At 46.5% G+C, this 20,756-nt stretch overlaps 1 protein-coding gene across 1 annotated transcript in view; it reads right to left on the bottom strand.

Moving 5' to 3' along the window:
- The window catches only part of DNAH9 (dynein axonemal heavy chain 9), a 338,319-nt gene that overhangs the window by 37,131 nt on the left and 280,432 nt on the right, over positions 1 to 20,756 (bottom strand). The window contains 5 exon segments of the mRNA XM_078066359.1: positions 69 to 260; positions 790 to 981; positions 4,963 to 5,190; positions 7,153 to 7,280; positions 18,530 to 18,678. Coding sequence (XP_077922485.1) covers positions 69 to 260; positions 790 to 981; positions 4,963 to 5,190; positions 7,153 to 7,280; positions 18,530 to 18,678 — 889 coding nt within the window.

Below are 20,756 nucleotides of genomic sequence, written 5' to 3'. Positions count from 1 at the left end.
GCGAACATCCCTGGTCCTGCAGGACAGACTTGAAGGAAGACCCAGGTCTCGTATGAGCGGAGCCTTACCTGATGGTAGCCAACGTAATCTAGGTTGCCCGGGAGTGGGAAACCTGGTGCCAGAGACAGCTCTCCTTCTAGCATTTCTGGTCTGATGAATTCCTCCAGATACGTCCTGCAGAGTCTCCTGTCCCAGTCATCTGTGATATGGCCTCCATACATGATCTCTCCAAAGAGGTAGCGCAGATCATCATAGGGGACCTGAGAGACAGGGAAGAAAGACCTCCACACAGACATCGGGGCTGCCCTGATCTGGGGGCAGAGTGTAAGCCACAAGACGGGATGTTGCTCAAGATTAGGAGCAATGTTGTATTCACCTGCCCACCCCTACTGCCCAGCAGGGTCAGGCATGCCTGGGAGCTCGTTAAAGGCTTGAAAAATTACATCCAAGGGTGAGTGGAGGCAAGGTGCCAACCCCCTTGCAAAAAAGTCTTCCCTTTCTCATGGTCATTAAGTCAGGTTCTATCGACAAGTCCCTTCCGTGGGCGAATGTCACGTGGAACAAAGTAAAGACCAGGGTACTTTCCTCATTTCCTGCCATTACTTAGCATATTCAGGTGCTCTTTTGGCCTCGCACTGGTCCTCGGCTGGCCTTTCCTTCCTGTACTTGGAGAGGGTGTAGACCATTCGCAGTGCGCGTCCCTTCTCCCTGTGCTGGCCCTGCCTCATCCTTCTGAGAGGCGCCCCACCCCCCGCACCCCCCCTGCCCTGCGCCGGCCAGAAACTCTACCTTTGTGTTGGCCTCCAAGAAGTTGTAGAGCACGTTCACAGAGATGGTGAGGTCCCCGGTGCTGAAGGGGTATGAACGATTCCATCCCTGTGGCCCAAACTTCCGTCTCTCTGCCACCACCCCGTGAAAGTAACAAAGAGCAAAGAGGATGCTCTTAAACTCCGTCTCCCGGGAACACATCTCCAGCGTGTCCTGCAAGGAAGGTTGCCTCCGACGTCAGCACAGATCTGCTGTTATGCAGTGCGGACCAGCGTATGGCTTATGGTGGTTGGAAGCTGCGCTGGAAAAGCTTCCTGTATGTCCTGGTTAGGTTTTGAGCTATAGTCAGACTACAGATTGCATTGTGGGTAGGCGCGGGCTTAGGGTTCGAGGGGACCTTGGGGAGGGTGTGGGCTCTAGTTTAGAATCTGAGTTAAGGTTTAGATTCAGGTTATTACAGGGTTTGGTTTGTAATTCATGTTTGCACCCACCGACGTGCCAATTAAGTTCGCAAGCGCAGCTGATGGAAACTGGGGTAGTGGGTCCTGAGGGGGTGGCAGGTGTCAGAGGAGTGTCACTTTGTCCTGGGGTGTGGGTGGGGACTCCTACAGCATCATCTTGAATTTCTCCCCTTCCTGCCATGCTTTTCTTGCCCATCTCGGAGCCAGAGTAGGTGTGGTCATGGCCCATGTGACCGAGGGGGAGGAAGGGAATCAGAGCCACGAGGGAAAGAGGAGTGCCGTGCCCTTCACCATGACAACTGCTCTTCTAAACGTGAGCAGGGGTGACCAGCCACACGGCTGCAGGAACAGGAGCCCAGAGAGGTCCTGCCTGCAGCGCATAAGGTGGGGGGAAGGGGGGAGATAGGGCTCATGAAGAGGGGATTAAAGAAGGGACAGAAGGAAGAAATGGAAAGCGAGAGAGTGCAGAGGAAGGCAATGGGTTGTACTTGGCAGATTTTAAGAGGGGCTGGTGGTGATGGTGTGGCAGATGGGGAAAGCCTGCATTTTCAAGGGGTGGAAGGACAAGAATCCTTAGATTGCCTGGAATGAACAACGATTTCCCGTGAGTGAGACCCTTTGTGATCAGGAAGGAGCAAGATGCTGCATGCAGAGCCTACGAGGGGCGCTTTCAAAGCTCACGCAAACTGGACTGGGTTGAGTCCTGCCATTTCATCTGAGGACTGGTCCTTAGACTTCGCTCACCTGGGCAGGAAAAGCAGAGGAGACAGGACCAGTTAAACTTGTAGTAGATCTGACTTTTCCATATGAACCCAGGACAGTCTCTGGATAGATGGGGGTCCCCCTGTGCCTTTGTTGGGTACCATATTTGGCAGAAAGCTATGGATATGAAAGGTCAGAGGTGGCACAGAGGACAAAGTCACTGCCTCGTGCAAGCAAGAACTTAACTGCTTTCTGGATAGAGCTGTTCTCTAGAGACATGTAGGATGCTTCCTTTGCTACTTTTTTTTTTTAAATGAGAGAAATACTTTTTTTTTTAAAGATTTATTTATTTATTTGAGAGAGAGAGAGAGAGAAAGTGAGAGAGAGAGAGAGAGCACGAGTAAGGGGGTGGGATAGGCAGAGGCAGAGGGAGACGCAGACTCCCCGCTGAACAGGGACCCCGACTCGGGGCTCGATCCCAGGACCCTGGGACCATGACCTGAGCCAAAGGCAGACACTTAATGACTGAGCCACCCAGGCGCTGGGCCCTTCTGAAAAAGACCTCTAAGCACAAAGACAAGGAGTCCTACATTAAGATGCTGAGACTGACTGACGGTGGCACACTCAAACAAAATCAGAATAAAATCATCATCCCCAAACAGCACAGGTAGCAGGGATAAAAAGAGCTCAATTCTGCCATTTGTCCCTTAAATGGCTAAAATAGGGCTCTGAAGGAACAGAGTGAATAATAGGGGGTATTAACCAGGTCTCTGTTCCAGGGCACGTAATAAAAGCAGAATGGAACAATTAAAACACTTGTGAGCAATGAATATACTCCTAAATCTATCTCTCTTTCTCAGAATGAGTTACTGAAGATGGCTATAAATGGGCCAAAGCCCAACTGTGGTAGAACCCGAATAACCAGGAAAAGCCTGCCTCCCTTGGGATTTATATCCCCGATAACCAAGACTGGACATGGGGCTTGCAGGGACAGGAACCCAAGAACAAGGGTCCATGGGGAGGCTGAGAAGATGAAGCCAGAACGTGTGTATAGATGATAATAATCCTACTGAGGCCTCATGTGGTAATAGTAATTACTAGAGATCCAGCATCTGAGGCACCTACTGCCCTTCTCCCTGGATCTGTCCAAGACCCTCAAGGCAGAAGATCAGACAGTGGTCTGTGTGTACTTCAAGACAGCTAGCTGACTGCATCCCAGTGCCTTTTTCTTTTCAATTATGAATTAAAAAAAAAATTCCCGGTAGAATACACAACATAAAATTTATCACGTTAGCCATTTTTAAGCAGCCATTTCAGTGGCATGATGTGCTTTCACACTGTTGGGCAACCAGTGACCGAAAAAATGGTCTTTCTTGGAACCAGCTACCAGCCTCCTGGACAGAAGGCTGTAGGTTTCAGAGTTAAGAATGTGTATTTCCCCTATGTGGAATACGAAACATAGAAAATTTAGAAGTTCTGGCCACTGGTACGGAGTACTTAAGAGTTTAGTGGAGGCCTATTTAGGAAAAAAAAATTTTAAAGAAAAGGCCCCTGGATAAGAGAGCACCCTACTTTCTACTCCGTGTTGCAATGGGCAGGTGTTTCTTAACAAAAATGTCAAGTGAAAGGATCCCGAATCTCCTGGTAATGATCCCCCACTCCCTGTTCCAGATCATGAGTGGGTTTTGGAGTTGGGATGGGAAAGGGAGTGAGAAAGGAGGCTGGACACGTTTTGCTTCTCCTTGGAAGCTTTCTTCTCCAAGTGGGGCTGCTTGATCCCCACACTACAAGGGGTCTCACGCACTCAATAAAATCTCCTCAGACCCTGACTGCCATAGAGCCTTCAAGTGTAAGTTAGACCAAGCCCCAGCGGGCCCCTAGTCCTGGTGGTTTATGTTGGGCTGGTGACAACAGTCATCCTGTTGGACGGCCGGTTTCAGGTTTCCGAGATGACCCCTCTGGGACTGGTGGTGAGTTTTAGCATGGAGTCTGTGAAGCCAGAGATCCGCGGGTGCTGTTCTAAGACAACATCAGAGGACAGATCCTAGACCCCTCCCCTTGGACTCCACCAAGGCCCAGTGTGGTGGATGGACCTCAAGGTGGCCCCGTGGCCTCGGATCTCCTGGCATTCACACCTTTGTGGATTCTCCCTTCCCAGGAAGCTGGAGCTCCCCAAGGGAGCAGTAACTAGACAGGCTGCCTTCCTGAGAAGGTGAAGAAAGCCTGAGCTGCAGACTTTGCAAGTCGATTCATACATAGGGTTTGTTACCCACGGGCCTCTCTCGGCCTTTAAACACACGCTCCGCAACGCGAGTCTCGGATTCCCACTAAAGGAAGATTCCATACGCAGTGGCCTACGTCTGAATCTTCTGCCCTGAGAGTCTCAGCTTTGCTGTAGCATGGTGTTCTCCAAGGGGGCAGCACAGTGGAGTGCCCTGGAGAGCCTGCTGGAACACAGGTTCCTGGGCCCCCACCGCAGAGCTTCTGATTCAGTGGGGCTCGGGTGCGGCCTGAGAAGTTGCATTTCTACCAAGTTCCCAGGAGGTGCTGTTGCTGCTCCAGGGACCACAGTCTGAGAGCCTGCCACGCGGTGCCGTTCCAAGTCCAGATCCCACCTCTGACACCCAGGTTGTGTGAACCCTGGCCGCTCAGGATGCATGCAGATGGCAGGTGTTCTCATCTGAACACACGCATCAGTCCCCTGCTTGAAGACAGCGTGCTTGACCAGTAAGTGTGTGACCAGCGTTGCACATCTCCTCCGTGGGGTATTTCGTCAGCAGGGAGATTTGCGGAAAGTTCCCCCACACCTCTTTCCGAGGAAAGACCCCAAGCTTGGCTCCCCCTGGGGGGTACTGGGGAATGGACAGCTGGGTTGTACTCAGCGGGCACTGGGAGGAGGTCGGTCACAGAGGGGACACACCGCTCCACAGCCCCTTGCAGCAGGGTGCTCTTCGACCCGTTGAGTCAGCCCATGGTGAGGTGCGCTGCTCGTCTCCACCACCCCCGCCCCCCCACCGTCCCGGGGCTGTACCTGAGTGAAATTGTCCAGGGCCTTGTGCAGGTTGGCATGCATGCCTGTGGGAGGCTCGTTGGTGATCTTGATGGAGTTCTCCAGGATGCCCTGGGGGATGATGTGGCCCTCCGGGGAGGGTGCAGGCTCCGCACTGATGAAAACCCTCAGCTCCGGGTGGCTGTTCTCACCATACGCTGCCAACTTCTCTTCCAGGGTGCCGAGCCACTTGGCCACCAGGTGGATGTTCTAGTGGGAAGGAAGACCCCCCCCGCCCCAAATCAGGCACCTGCTCAGTTTTGTTAGAGGTGGATGGTTTCAGGAAGGCAGCTACGGGGGTGGGGGTGGCCTTCAAATAAAGCTCATCGCAGCAGCTATCTTGAGGTTCCCAGTGATGGGACCTGCTAGTCTCTGGCAGTTGAACCCTATTCTCTTATCTCCCAAGTCTCCCCACAGTGCTCAGACCTGACGCTGCACAGGAATCCCCTGCGGGGCTTCTCAAAACAAAGATTCTTGGGTCTAGGGTGAGGCCTGAGAATTTGCATGTCTAACAAGTTCTGGGCGATGCCGAAGAATGCTGGTCTGTGGGCCACACTTGAAGACTCGAACACACGGTCCAGACGCTCCAAATCCAGATCCCCAGCTCTGACACCTGGAGGATTTGAACCCTTGATAACTCGAGAGCGGGTCCCATGGACCAGCAGTGTTGGCATTCCCTGGGCGCTATCTAGAAATGCAGACTCTTCGGCCCTACCAGATTTCCTGAATCAGTGCATTTTAATCAGATCCTGCCGTGATTTGTATGCATGTTAAAATGTGAAAAGCACTGATTTAAACTTCTCGCTAGCTTTCTTGCATCCTCTCTTCCTCTCCCCTAACCATTCTGCTAATTGTTGCCAGACTTATCTTCCTAAAACACACGGAGGCATTGCTGCTCACACTCTGGGGAGGCTTCTTACTCCAAGCCCAGCTCCTCCGTCTGCACCCTTCTCCTCCCCCACCCCCCCCGTGTGATTCCCATCTATCTGTCTGTCTGTCTATCTGACCCTACATTTATTTCTCAGCACTACTTTGCGGAATCCACCTTTCGCTGTAGCCAGGATGGTTTCTTTGCAATGTTTCATTATGACAGACAGATAAAAGCTCCTCCATAAATATTTGAGGAAGCCTGCTCGCAGAGCCTTAACTACACAGATCAGCATGGCACACAGTACTTGGCCCTGGCAACCTGGTCTCTGAGTGCTGCTTTCTCTTCTATAAAAGGAGAAAGAACAAGAATATTGGCCCTATGTATTTCAGAGAGTCGCTGCAAAGAACCAGAGGTAATGGATTTGAAAGGGCTTTGTGGACCGTAAACCGCTATGTAAGCATGAGGGGTGGCTGTTGAAATGAACATTTGTTAAGGAATTCATTTATAATCCCTGTGTTGGAGCCGAGGCTTCAGGAGGCCGCCTGGGAATGCCCGGGCTGTGTTAGCCGGGCCAGGCCGGCGACCCGCCAGCGAGCCCTCCGCTCCTCCTGGGGGAATTCCAATTCCTGAATTTAATCTGGGAGAGCTTTCGGGAAAGGACACCAGCAGATGCGAGAGTCCTCACTTCAGCCCAGCCAGGGCACCCCGGAAGAGGCCTGGCCCAGCCCCAGCTCCCCTGCAAGGTGCATAAACCAGGGATGAGGGGACAGGCAGTGACAGAAGAGGGGCCGCCCGTATGTCTTGTGGGTTTGGTGAAGTTACCCGCAGGGGGCGTTCCGGACTGGCACCCACCGACATGCGCTCGGGGTGCAGAGGCTGAGGTCCAGTTACACCTGTGCTGTTGTAGGGAACACAGAATGCAGGGCACAGTAGGAGGGCAGAGCAGTGGAAAGTTCTGTGATACGCTGGGAAGAGGTCAGCAGGCAAACAAGACCCGGCTTCCACCGTCTTCAGCCGGTACCTACTCCCCGAGCAGGCCCCAGACTGGGATGTAAGTGGAGCTATTTCAACTAGAGAGGGGGGCGGGGGCCTGTGAGGGGCAAGGGACAAGGAGTCGTAGGGAGGGGTGAGGGGGACCCCAGAGGAGGGAAGGAGAGAAGATCAGGCAGTGAGACGGGCAAGGGTGTGGAAGGAAAGGCAGGGGAGAGGGGCAGAGAGGACAGAGGAGCCCAGAGATTGTCCTGTGAAGTCCAGACAGGTGGGGGTCAAGAATGACCCTGAACATGGCGGAGGGGGCGTACCTGCAAAATAACCCAGTGACCTTTCTTGGCAGCCAGGTCCAGCGCCGCCTCAGCCACTATTTCCTGTCCTTGCCCCAAAGACACGTTGTGGAAGTTCCTGTTGTTGAAGGTGTATCCGAGCTTTTTACCTGAAAGGGGTACGGAGTTTTCCTTATTCTCTCTTGTGTCCGCCATCTTTGTTGTCCCCGTGCTCACACGGAAAGGCCCGTGGCCGCATCGCTGCTCAGACACGGGCGTGCCCGAACCCTCATACCCTTCCCCTCTTCCTTTCAGGAGTGTGCTGGGGGGTGAGGGATACCTCTTCTCGATCTCTGTTCCCAAACAAAAGGAAGCACTCATCTGGGTTTCAACCCTTCCCCTTCAGTTAATCCCCAAGGATGGGCTGAAGTGCTGATGCTCTTCTGCACAGATTCACTTGAAGACCAGGCATCAGTCCACCACCCTGGAGGCTGAAACAGCCGGCAGATGAGCAAGCACGTGGGTGTGGCCCCTCCTGACTTGCTTTGTCCTCTAAGGATTTTCCCTGGAATTCCATGGGGAGGGATGGTCGGTAGGGGCAGGACTCAGGTAGTTCCGGCTTCCTGTACTTCACTCCTCATTAGCCTCCTCCGCTAGTTTTTTCCAACACATAGAAATGTCTTGTCTCCTCATTTTGCATGACTGAGAGGAATGAGGAGCAAAAGGCAATACAAGAAAGGGCTTGGCTGCGCAGGCGGAGATGCTCTGAAAGCTGGGAAGGGCGGCTGGTATCAGGAGCGGGGCAAGGGACCTGCTACAGTAAACACACATCACAACCATCTCCGAGGGTGTTCTGCCGGCCCAGGAGAGCTTTACACAAAGCAATTAACCTTAGGTTCGAGGACCACTTCTGCTTGGGTGTCAGCTCTTCAGCTATTAGGCCCGTACAATAAAGTTTAGAGAAATTACATAATATTCTTTAGACAGAGGATCATAAAAGTGTATATAGTGCCATGCCGGAATCATTGAGCAATTTTCTTCTGGGAAGATAAAGTACGTGAGAGAAAGGAGAAGAAATAGAAAAATAGAAAAAGGATAAAAAAAAAAAAATGTCCTTAAACATTTCATTTCAGCGGAACTGAAATTGAAGATGCAATTCAATACTTGTGCAAGAAAACTTAAACCAAACTGTCAATACTGGATATTTCTTTTAAATACTAAGAAAAAGTACAGAGTCTCCTTCGCAAGTCTGTATAAGACAAAGGATGATGACTTTCTGCAGCGAGGAAGAGTTACTAGAGATTCAATTGCGATGAACCCAAGAAACACTCTTATTAAACCATAAATCCTTGCTGGCAACAGATGTCATGTCAGCTTTGGAACCAGCAGAATAAACAACTTATTCCAGAGAAAATATCAGGATAAAAGGTGCCCGGGTTATTAGCCAGTCTCAGTGAGGCTCGTACTCACAAAAGAGCCAATTTCTTTGTCAGAGAGACGTAGGAGAAGAGGGGCTCACTGAAGATTAGTTTGCGAGCCATGGACTGTGGAGACCATTTGGGGCAGAGGCCGGTGTGTCGGGTTGGGGGCGGGGGGTTCAGCTTGCATTAGTCTAGGCTTGAGGCATAATGATGAGGCTGACGTGGAGATGTTGAGAAGGGGAAGCATTGATGGGATTTGCAAGGTCTGAATGTGCCAGCCCTGTGATGTGCCTTGTGGGGTCCTTCCCTTTGCAACTGTGGGGCTCTCAGGACGCCCTTCCCTGTCATCAGCAAGCCCCTCTCGCCAGCCACGTTCCCGTGGCTTTTCACCTTCATGCTGTTTTGTACCTTGGATTCCATGCCCCCCACTCTCACCTCCCTTTAACTCGTCTTTCCTTTCCTTTTCTGATCTTCCTTCCCACTCTCCACAAGACACTGTTACCCGGGGTGGTGTCCATTGTAAACCTCCTTTCACACCTTGCCAGTGTGCTTCTTTGTCTGTCTCTGAGGACGTGGCACCTTCCATGGCCCTCTCCCGAGCTCCATGTACCCATGGGGCTGGGAGGAAGGGGAATGTTTTTCTAGCTTCCTCTTGCTACTTGCAGGTGATTTCTTCCCATCCCCATATAAAAACCCCTTTTCTTTTTAAGCATGTGCCATCTGGCTATATTATCTACTCATGTCTATATTCTCTGCCTTCCACCAACTTCCCAGTGAGATTCACTTCCATTAGGGGCTCTGGAATTCCATTCAAAATCTTCCGTATGTCCCGTTTCATCATTATCCCGGTAAACCTCAAGGTTGTGACAGATGACTCAGCCAACCTCCAGCCTCATACCTCGTCATCTTCAAAGAACTGAACTCCATCCACTTCCGTTACTCACTCCCCATGGCTGTACCCAGGACTTCACTATCGCCGAGGATTATGTCGGACACATTCTTCATTCGTGTTTACTCCTATCGCTTTCTACTTTCCAGGCAGTTCCCTCTGTTACTCCCTCCTCATCTGTTATTCTACTTCAGGGAAATGCCCAGTCCATTGGCTCCTCTATTTTTTCGACTCTTCACCTTGACTTCTCTCTTATTTTAATATGGATTCAATAATCCTTAATTGGAACGATGATCTTACAAAATCCTCAACTCTGGTGCCCCTTCTATTTCTGCGCCACCCAACTTCTGCTAAATTCATCCAATCCTGGATGAGTTAACAAGAGAGGAAGGGAAACATTTGGTGAGTTGGAGCCACCCCAAGTTCATGATTCTCATCCTCAATGATGTTTGGCAATCTTTCCATGTGCCCAGAAATTGGCTGTATTGCCCATTCCCTTTCTCTTTAAAAGGCCCCACCCTACTTACTCCCAGCAGCTTGCTTCATTCTCTACTTCCCTGGGGAAACATATGCCATGTGGCAGGAACTCCTTCAGTTTTCTGCCATTTTATCTGCATCTCTGTACATCCCCATCTCAATGGAAGAGGTGTCCTCCCTCTGCCTTTCACTCTTCTGTTCCCTGAATCCCATCTCTCCTTGTATCATCAACCTTTATCTCCCTATTCACTCTCCCACTCCCTGGCACATGAACAAATGAGTCTCTCTCAACACGAAAAACAATATTTCGCTAATCTTGAAGCTGTTCGCCAAGACTGCACTTGCTTCACCTCACCAAGTTCCAATGGACTATTAAAAAAAAAAAAAAGAATAGGGCCAGGAACAATGGGAAGGAGGGTGCATGCAAAGTGTTGATAATCTGGCTACAGAAACACTAGATTGAAAACGTTCTTTGAACACACTGGGTAGCAGGTTTGCAAAAATTGAAGTGAGCTCATAGTTCTGACCAGCACATTGGAGAGAGAGAAAGGAAACAGTGGAAGATAAAATGGTGGCAGATACAGCTTCTTCCTGATCACAACGTGGACATAACAGAATTATTTGTTAAAACCAGATAACTGAACAAAGGAGGAGAGAGACTGAGCAAGATCATGTGAGAGTCAAGTGAAAGAGAAGATGCCTGCGAGTTAGGGTGGAAAGGGGAGCTGTAGGTTGGGAGGGCCAAGGACGAAGCTATGCTTCGAAAGGATGTAGAGGAGGGAGCCAGCTGAGCTGCCTTAAAGAACAGAGGAATTATCATCTTCATTAGAATGTCATACAGTGCTACTGTATTTCGAACATTTAAAGTCTTTTCATGTTCGAGATTTCATTTCTATCCTACTGTAACCCTAGGAGGCAGGTATTATGGGTGATTGCAAAAAATGGGGGATTGCTTTTAAAAGAAGCAAAGGCGAGAATAAATGTACAAATAAGTATGGCTCATTCAGGAAGGAGGTGATGAGGAAAAAGAGAAACAGAGTTACATTAAAGCACTTTAAGGGATTAATCTGAGAAGGCAAGAAGGAAAGCAGTGGGGGTGGATGGTGCTAGGTTTTGTGTTAAAACAGAAGCCAAGGAAAGTGGATGGAATTTTCTCTTACTCCCCGCCCCTCTCCGCCCCACCTCCAAAGTTGTTGTTGAGGAAGGAAAATCCTGGAGGGGACTAAGGCACAAACGTGCCAGAAAAGCATAGATTCCTGATCAAGGGTCAGTGGATGATCTTTAAGGGACTAGAGAACTAAAATCTTACACAGAACTTGGTCTGTGGGTTCAGTGCATCTGGTTTGGGGGTGGTGGTGGTGGAATGAGAATGAGGCTACAAATCTTTCATTTGACTCTCAGGTAGGTAGGTTGGTTGGTTCATTCATTCATTCATTCATTCAGCTCCATGCCCAACGTGGAGCCCAATGTGGGGCTTGAACTCACAACCCTGAGATCAAGACCTGAGCTGATATCAAGAGCCAGATGCTTGACCGACTGAGCCACTCAGGTGCCTCTGACTCTCACGTTTTAAAACCCTACCCAGTATTAAAAACTGCCATGTTGAAACAAAGGGATAGAGAAATGAAGGAGTTAACATAAATCACAACTCAAAAATGGGAAAGGATGCCAAGCTTTATAAGAGTCTATGTGGAGTAAAACAGTGAACTGTCTGATACACAGACTCTCCCCAAGTGTAGAGACAGTAAGTTTACTTAATAAGTTGGGGCTAGAGAGAGAGGAAAGTGTGAGTCAGTTATGTAGATTCCAAACTTGAGAAGAGGAGCCCATCAGGCAATCTGATTTGATTCAAGATGCAGAAAGCATGGCTGTCACCGGAGTGTATGTTCTAAATGGGTGAATTAGAAAATAAATCAAGCCATCAAGAAGGCAAGAAGGAAGGGAGAGGGAGAGAAGGAGGCACAGGTGCCTAAGTAATCTGTAGTTGATGAACAGTAATATTGCCTCTAGTAAGGAAATACGCGTTAAGATTAAGCCAAGGGCGGGACTGAGATAATGAATTCAGAGACAACCAATATGGATCAAGGAGGGGTCAGCGTCCCTAAATGACAGAAAGCCTCAAAGTACATGATGGAAGAGATGGAGGTCAATTGGCAAAGAATAGTAGGAAATTGCTCATAAACAGGGTATATGAAAGCTTCCAAAAAGGAAAATACTGAATCAAAATGAGGGAACTAGATTTTGCCAATATGAAAGGAATAAAACCTCCAGAAGACAGAAGGAATACAGAACTCTATAAAAGGGTGAAAACTAGGAATAACTCAGCTATGATAACAGTTCTTACGACACCCCTTCATTTGTTAATTCATTCAACAAATATTTACTGAGCGCCTTCTCTCTGCTAGTTATGCTTTTAGGTATGGGTTAAAAAATGATAAGCAAGAGGACATGGTCTTTGACCTGAGGATCTTAATGAGAAGCGGGTAGGCAAATGTAAGGTAAAACTATAGAAGAAGTATTTATTTATTTATTTATTAAGATTTTATTGATTGATTTGAGAGAAAGAGCGAGCAGCAGAGGGAGAGGGAGAAGCAGGCTCCCTGCTGAGCAGAGTCCAATGTGGGGCTTGATCCCAGGACCCTGAGATCATGACCTGAGCTGAAGGCAGATGCTTAACCAGCTGAGCCATCTGGCACCCTTAAAATATATTTAATTAGAAGTGTATTGAATGCTCTGAAGCAAATACATGTATAACAGGGAATCACTGGTCTTGCAGGGATGTCAAAAGAGGCTGGTACCTGCAGGATGAGTGGGTACTGCACTCTTGAATTGCTGGGGAAAAATATTTCAGATAAAAGAAATCTCTTGTGAAAATGCCCTAGGTCAGGAAGGCTCATAGTGTGGCTGAGGATCTAAAAGGGCTGTGTGGCTGGAGTAGAGTGAGCTTGGGGGAAAGGAAAGATCCAAGGCTTGGCAGAAAGCCTAGGCCATGCCGGCCACATAGATCATGTCAACAGTACCAAACTTTCCCTAAGAACAATGGGAAGCCACTAGAGCCTTTTAAGTAGGAGAATGATACAATCCGATTTGAGATTTAGCAAGACGTCTTTGGCTGCAGAGTGGCAAAAGACTGCAGGCAGGGGGAGAAGACTGGGGGTGAGTTAGGAGGCCACTGTGTCTGTCCCAGTGAGACCACCATGACTCACGCCAGGGAAGCAACAATGAAGATAGAAACAGTGAGATCAATCTGAAATGGATTTAGGAGGTAGAGTCGGTAGGACTAAATGTGGTGCGTGGTAGAGGGAGTGTCTAAGGGTGACTGATTCCAAGGTTTGGGGGATGAGCCAATGTGGTGAATGAATGGTAGTGGTATTTACCAAGAATAACAGAGCAAAATTTCTAGAGGTAAAAGAAGTTATGACTTTTCCACTTAAAACGGCATGCCGAGGGCTGAGCAGTTGAATGGAAAAGACCCACACCCACCAAACACAGCTCATGGTATTTCAGAATACAAGCTAGAGAGATGATCCTAAACTTTCCAGAACAGAAACAGGCAACCAACAAAGAAGGGAAGAACAGCATCCTACTGGCATCAACCAAACATAACTGACTTCTTGAAGACAATCGAGCAACGTGGACACATTCTGAGTAAGAACCATTTTGCACTTTGCAAAACTACTGAAAAAGTATATGGGCAAAATTAAAGCCTCTTTAGACACCAAAGGATTCAGAAATTTTACTTCCCATGATTCTCTTCTGATGGTGCATGCTAGCAAAACTGGGGTGAAAATTGAAGATAAAAGACACAGGATCCAAAAATAATAGTACTTAACTAGACTATAAAGAAAACAAGTCCCAGGATGTCTAGAGTGCAATTTATCTATTTTAGAACAGAACATAAGTGGGCTCTAGGTAGAACATTTTCAAGAGGGATACAGTGGATTCTAGTCAATACGTACAGTAAATAAGAAGTGTGCAATATTAGTGATAATGGCAGAGGGGGCATTTATTTCTTCTCCCAAGAACAAGGAAAAGACATTCAGAAACTCTAGGAAGAACTAAAAGCTATCCAAGAAAATCATCACCTAAATATGAAGCAAACTGAAATTTGATAGGACTTTGAAACTCCATGCTGAGAACATTCTTCTTTGAGAGACCCCTAGAGATTAGGACATTGGGTCCATTGGAAGAAGGAAATGTAATCCTAGCATGTTTACTTCCTCTTTGGTGACTAATATGTGTATGTTAATTATGACATAAATGTTACTGGTTTTCAAATGTTACAGTTAACTCGTAGACCAGGCATGAATAAAATTAATGATGGTAACAGAGTAGAATGAATATATATTCATCCTTGTCTATGGAAAAAGTAAAGCACAGCTGATGCAAGTTGGAACACTGAAGTCTCAACTTACAGAGAGGGAAGTCAAGAGAAATGATCTAGAATTCACAAAATAAAACGTTAAGTTCACTAACACTGTTTAAGTTAACAGAGCCAATAGAGGAAGTAAACATTTTTTTTTAAAGATTTTATTTATTTATCTGAGAGAGAGAGCCAGAGAGAGAGAGAGAGAGAGAGAGAGAGAGCACAAGCAGGGGAACATCAGAGGGAGAGGGAGAAGCAGGCTCCCCACTGAGTAGGGAGCCTAACTCAGGGCTCGATCCCAGAATCCTGGGATCATGACCTGAACCGAAGTCAGATGCTTAACCCGACTGAGCCACCCAGGCGCCCTGAGGAAGTAAACATTTTAATATAGATACCAATATTTGAGAGTTTGCCAACAAATTAGATAATTGGATAAAATAGCCAAATTCTTAGAAATAAATACCAAAACTGACTCAAGGAGAAATAGAAAACCAGAATAGATCTATAACAAACGAAGTGAAAGAACTAGTAATTAAAAAACTTCCCACCAAGAGAAGCTCAGGTCCAGGTGGCTTCACCACTGAATTCTATCATACATGAAGAATTAATATCAATCTTTCAAAAATCTTCCAAAAATAGAAGAGGAAGGAACACTTCCCAAATCATTCTGATGTTACTAGTTTTGTCATTATACCCCCCAAAAAGACATCACAAGGAAAGAAAACAACAGGTCATTATCTCTTATGAATATAGATGTAAAAATACTCAAAGAAATATTAGCAAATTGAGTCTAGCAATATATAAAAAGGATTATATACCAGGATCAAGTGAGATCTCAGGAATGCAGGTTAGTTTAACTTCTAAAAATCAATTATCAATAGAATAAAGGACAAAATGATATCATCTTAATGGATACAGAAAAAGCATTTGAGAAAATCCAACACGTTTTCATGATAAAGGAAAAAAATCATCAAACGACTTGCTCAATCTGATGAAGACTATCTATAAAAAACCCACAGCTAACATCATATTTAACAGTGAAGACTGAATGATCTTCCTCAAAGATCTAGTACAGGCCAAGGATGTCCAAGCTTGCCATTTCTACTTAATATTGTGTTATAAATTTTAGCCAGGTCAATTAGGCAAGAAAAAGAAATAAAAAGCCATCTAGATTGGAAAGGAAGAAGTAAAACTATTCATAGATCACATAAACTTGTATCTGCAAAAAACCTAAGGAATTCAAAAAAATTATTGGAACTAATAAACAAGTTCAGCAAGGTTGCAGGATAGAAGATCAATATACAGAAATATAAAAAAATCACTAACAGTGACCATTCCAAAAACGAAATTAAGGAAATAATCGCACTTTATAACAGAATCAAAAGGAACAAACTACTCAGGAATGAATTTTTTTTGAAGTTTATTTATTTATTTGACAGACAGAGAGACACAGCGAGAGAGGGAACACAAGCAGGGGGAGCTGGAGAGGGAGAAGAAGGATTCCCCGCTGAGCAGGGAACCCGATGCGGGGCTCATCCCAGGACGCTAGGATCATGACCTGAGCTGAAGGCAGACGCTTAACGACTGAGCCACCCAGGCGCCCCAGGAATGAATTTAACTAAAGAAATGCAAGGGGATTAAGAGTACACTTATTGTGATGAGCACTGAGTACTGTATAGAAATGCCGAATCATTGTATTGTACACCTGAAACTAACATAACCCTGTATGTTAATCATATTTCAATTAAAAAAAATAAATGCAACACTTTTATACTCCAAACTATAAAATATTAATTAAAGAAATTAAAGAAGATCTTAGTAAGTGGGAAGACATTCTATGTTGATGGATCAAAAGACTTAATATTGTTAAGATAATACTTCCTAGATTGATCTACGTGGAATATTATCCAGCCATAAAAGGAATGATAAATGCTATAGCTACAACATGGGTGAACTTTGAAATTAGGCTAAGTGAAACAAGCTATCAATGAAAGACCCCATAATGTATGATTTTATTTATAGGAAATGTCCAAAACAGGCAAATCTTTAGAGACAGGAAGTAAATTGGTGGTGGGCTAGGGAGGACATGGGATGGAATAGGGAGTGCTTGCTAAGAGATCTAGGATTTTTCTGGGGGAGGGTACACAAATTTGCTAAAACTAGATTGTGGTGATGGTCGCACAGCCTTGTGAAAATATTAGCAAACTTTGAATCATATACTTGAAATGGGTGAATTATATGGCATATGAATTATATTCATTAAAGCTGTTAAAAAATGTGGTAGAAATGGACAGTGTTAGTGGGCGGCAGTAGGAGCAGAATTCTTATTTTTTATATCAGGGAATATAAATAGATATCTAGAATTGATAAATTTAAAACTAGTGATATAAGGGTTGCAGTTGGTTAAGCATCCTACTCTTGGTTTCAGCTCAGGTCATGATCTGAGGGTCGTGAGATCGAGCCCCAAGTCAGGCTCCGTGCTGGGCATGCAGTCTGCTTGAGATTCTCTCCCTCTATCCCCTCCCCTGCTGCTTGTGCTCTCTCTCTCTCTCAAATAAATAAATCTTGAAAAAAAAAATAACTAGGGATATAAGATTAGTAGGAAATAGAGAAGCAACTACCTGGAGGACTAAATTTAGAAATTGGCAAAAACAAAACAAAAGCCCAAACCCCCCAAAACTCCAAAAACAAAAAGCAAGTGTCTGGAAAGCGGTAGAATGGGGCTGGAGCCGAGAACTATTGCTTTTCATTTTGAATTCTTTATTATCCATATTTTAAAAATGTGCGTCACTTGAAATTTTAGGAGACTATAAAAATATACATAAAATTATTGCGTACAATAATTCTTTCCCTCCCATAGATACCCATTTTTCTTCTTTTTTTTTTTTAAAGAGCATGGAGCCCGACATGGGGCTTGATCTCATGACCCTGAGATCAGGACCTGAGCCGAAACCAAGAGTCACATGCTTAACAGACTGAGCCACCCAGGCGCCCTAATCTTATCCATTCTTTAGGCCGAATCAGCTTCATCTCAATGACTCCCAAGCATAGGCATAGACTGTGGAGTCCTTTCATTACATAATGAAGAGACTGCTCTTGGAGCTATATTACCTGGGCTTGGCTTTAACCTGTCAGGTCTTTATTTAGCTTTGCGAAATGAATGTCGTTTTGCCAGCGTTATAGTTTTGATTAGTCATTCATTTGTTCATTCCTTCATTTAATGTATATATTTCTTGAATACCCATCACAGTGCTAGGAACTGGGGATATCCTGGTGACAAGGACACCCGATCCCAAGGAGCTCTTACTCTCTTGGGAAGACACAGTAGTCACTAGACAATTATAAGGTGATGGACATAAAGGAGGGCACTCTAGGAGTGCATGGAAGGGGAACCTAGAATCTTGGAAGTCAGCAGGGCTTTCTGGAGGTGGTGACTTGAAATCGGGATCTGAAGGATGAATAGAAGCTAGCCTGGTGAAGGGGATTCAGGAGGGGACATAGCAGCCTTGGGAGAATGGCTGCCATGTAGAATGCAAAAGAGGGGATTAAGGGAATGTAGGCAGAATGACAGACCCCCAAAGATGTCCTTGTCCTAATCCTCGGGACCTGTGAACATATGACTTTACAGGGCAAAGTTCTGCAATGTGAGTAAATATAGGACCTCAAGATGGGGAGCTTATCCTGGATTATCTAAGTGGCCCCATATAATCATAGGACTTTTTATAAGGAAAAGAGGAGGCGGTAAGACCCCTTTATGATTTCTGATCTCCAGAACTGTACAATAATACATTAGAGTTATTTTAAGCCTCCAAATTTGTGGTAATTCTTTACAGCAGCAATAGGAAACTGATAATGGAAAGAAGGCTGGAGAAATAGGGAGGGACGGGAGGATGAAGTTCCCTGGATGCCACGTGAAGGAGTTTGGACTTTATTCTCAGGGCAGTAGGAGCCTTGAAGGGTCATACTTGTGTTTCAGAAAGATTGCTTCAGGCAAAGTAAGGGGGAAGTGGGGGGGTGGGTGGCAGGACCAGGTCTCTTCATGAACCTGCTAGCGTGGACTCTTCCACACACCGCCCTGGACGGTCCTTTCTCTGGTGACGGTCCCCTGGTGTTGGCTCAGCAACGACCCTGACTTCTCTATGTCAGAAAAGACCGAGTACTCCATACTGAGCTTTGAGCCAGGAAAAGAGAGACGGATGGACGGGCGCAAGGAGTGAAAGTTCCCAGGGCTGGGGCAGCCTCGGCTCCAAGAGGAGGTTTTCTCACCTTGATTCTCCACGTCCTTCAGGGGGTCCACCCCTGGAGACAGGATGAAAAACATGGGTGTGGCTGGTCCTGATTCCTCAAATGAGGTCGCAAAGTCTGGAGCTCTTCCCACCACGTATTGGCTTCCCAACTTCTCCTCGACAAAATCTCTGCCGGGAAAGAAGTACACATACGTGTATCCATCACAGAACTGTGACACTTGAGACAGGGAGGCCTACAGACATGGCAGAATGTACTCAAGGTCATGGGCTTGGTAGTTAGTTACAGAGTTGGGGCCAACTTCCGGTTCCCTAGCTGTTAAGTCGATGCTTAGAACCTGTGCCGCTATTGCTGGCCTGCTGTCCTGGATCAGGGCTCGTTCTGAATCCCCATCCGACCATGTCACTGCCAAGTCCTCTGGGAAGCCTGGGTGTCCTGTCCCATCACCACCATCTGCTGGAAGATGGCCAGGATCAATGCCTTCTGGAAGCTTGCAGACAGCTACATCCTTCATACTGCTTATCCCTGCAGTCCTCCTTCCCTGCTCAAGATTTAAGGCCTTCCGCCTTCCTATGCTCTCATGCTCCTATCTCTGTTTCATCTTATTCCACTTACCAATGTTCATTTCTAAACCTTATAGCTGCAACCACTTATTGGTCATCTGGCCCAACTCTTGGCCTTAACTCTTCCCCAAGGACACTATTCTCTCTGTCGTCTCTTCTGTTGGGCTCATTTCCTGCCTCTGACCTACCTCAGGACTGAGAGTTGGGATCACTTTCCTCCTCACTGATGACTGCTGTTTCCAAACCATGACTTCTCCATGCCTGGGGGCTGTGGACACCACGTTCCCCTGGCTGCATCACCACGACCCCTGCACGTCGATGTCACCTACTATTCCACCATCACTCTCCTCCTTCCCTGAACACTTGACTCATGGACCATCTCCACCAGCCCGAGTGACATCAATATCCATGTGGATAATCCTCCAGATTCTTAATCTTCATATCTTCCCCCATTCAGCCACCTGAATTCATGGCCACACCTTCATCCTTGTCATTACTTGAGGACTTTTTCTATACCTGAAACCTTAAATTGAAACATCGCACCCTCTGACTAAAGCCTTCTATCAGCAATTCAACAACTAACCCTAATTCCACCTCTTGTTTGCCTGTATTGGTGTCATGACAAATGCAGGATTTTCAGTATTGTGGTCTCCCTGTTTTCGTTTTTAAAAATCAGCCCCTTACTCAGGCACCTGGGTGGCTCAGTCAGTTAAGCATCTGACTCTTGATTTCGGCTCAGGTCATGATCTCAGTATCAGGCTCCACACTCAGCTTAAGATTCTCTCTCTCCCTCTGCCTCTCCCCCTTACCCCCTTTCCTGCATGCTCCCTCTCTCTCTCAAAAAAAAGTTAAAATAAATAAGTAAAATAAAATCATCTCCTTACTCTCTTCACTTCTTTCCTATACAGTGTAGACTCCATGGCCTATAACCTTAAAAAACAAACAAACAAACAACTTCTTGAGGTACAACTGACATACCATAAAACCTATTTTAAGTATACTATTCAATAATTTTTGATAAATTTACTGAATTGTACAGCTTTCACCATAATCCAGTTTTAGAACACTTTCATCTTGCCAATAAGATTGCTCCTGCCTACTCTAAGAATTACTGTTCCCACCATCCAGCCCCAGGCAGCTACTAATCTTTCAGTCTCTATAGACTGCATGACTTATGATGTCCAGTCATTATCTCGCCAATATCATCACCCCCCACCCCTTGCCTAACTCATACCCCGACACGCCAGCTTGAACTGAGCCACACTCTGGACCAACTTAACTCTGCATCTACACCTGGGTTGTTGGATGTTGCTGTGGAAAACCATCCGATGGTGAAGACTGGTGCCATTACCAACATAGGATCTTAACTAGGGGAACCCTCAATGCTGCTTGGAATTCTTTGGGTTTTGCTGGTTGGCCTTCTCTCCCACTTGTCACAGACTCTATTTCAAACTCCGCATCCTCCTCAAATTCCAACCCTGCCACCTCCTCTGGCACACAGACTCAACTGATGACCTTGCTCCCGACTTCTCAGAGAAAATAGAAGCCATCACACAAGATCCTCCTCAGTTTTCTTCATCCTTCTACTACCTCAGCTACAGCCTCAGCTCTTTCTCTCTCCCTTCTTTGTGGTCAGAGAGATGCTCTTCCTTTTTTTTTTTTTTTATATGAAAAGATATTCATTG

This window comes from Halichoerus grypus, chromosome 2 (assembly GCF_964656455.1).
Source record: "Halichoerus grypus chromosome 2, mHalGry1.hap1.1, whole genome shotgun sequence".
Lineage (NCBI taxonomy): Eukaryota > Metazoa > Chordata > Mammalia > Carnivora > Phocidae > Halichoerus > Halichoerus grypus.
This window is presented reverse-complemented; position numbering and strand designations above follow the sequence as displayed.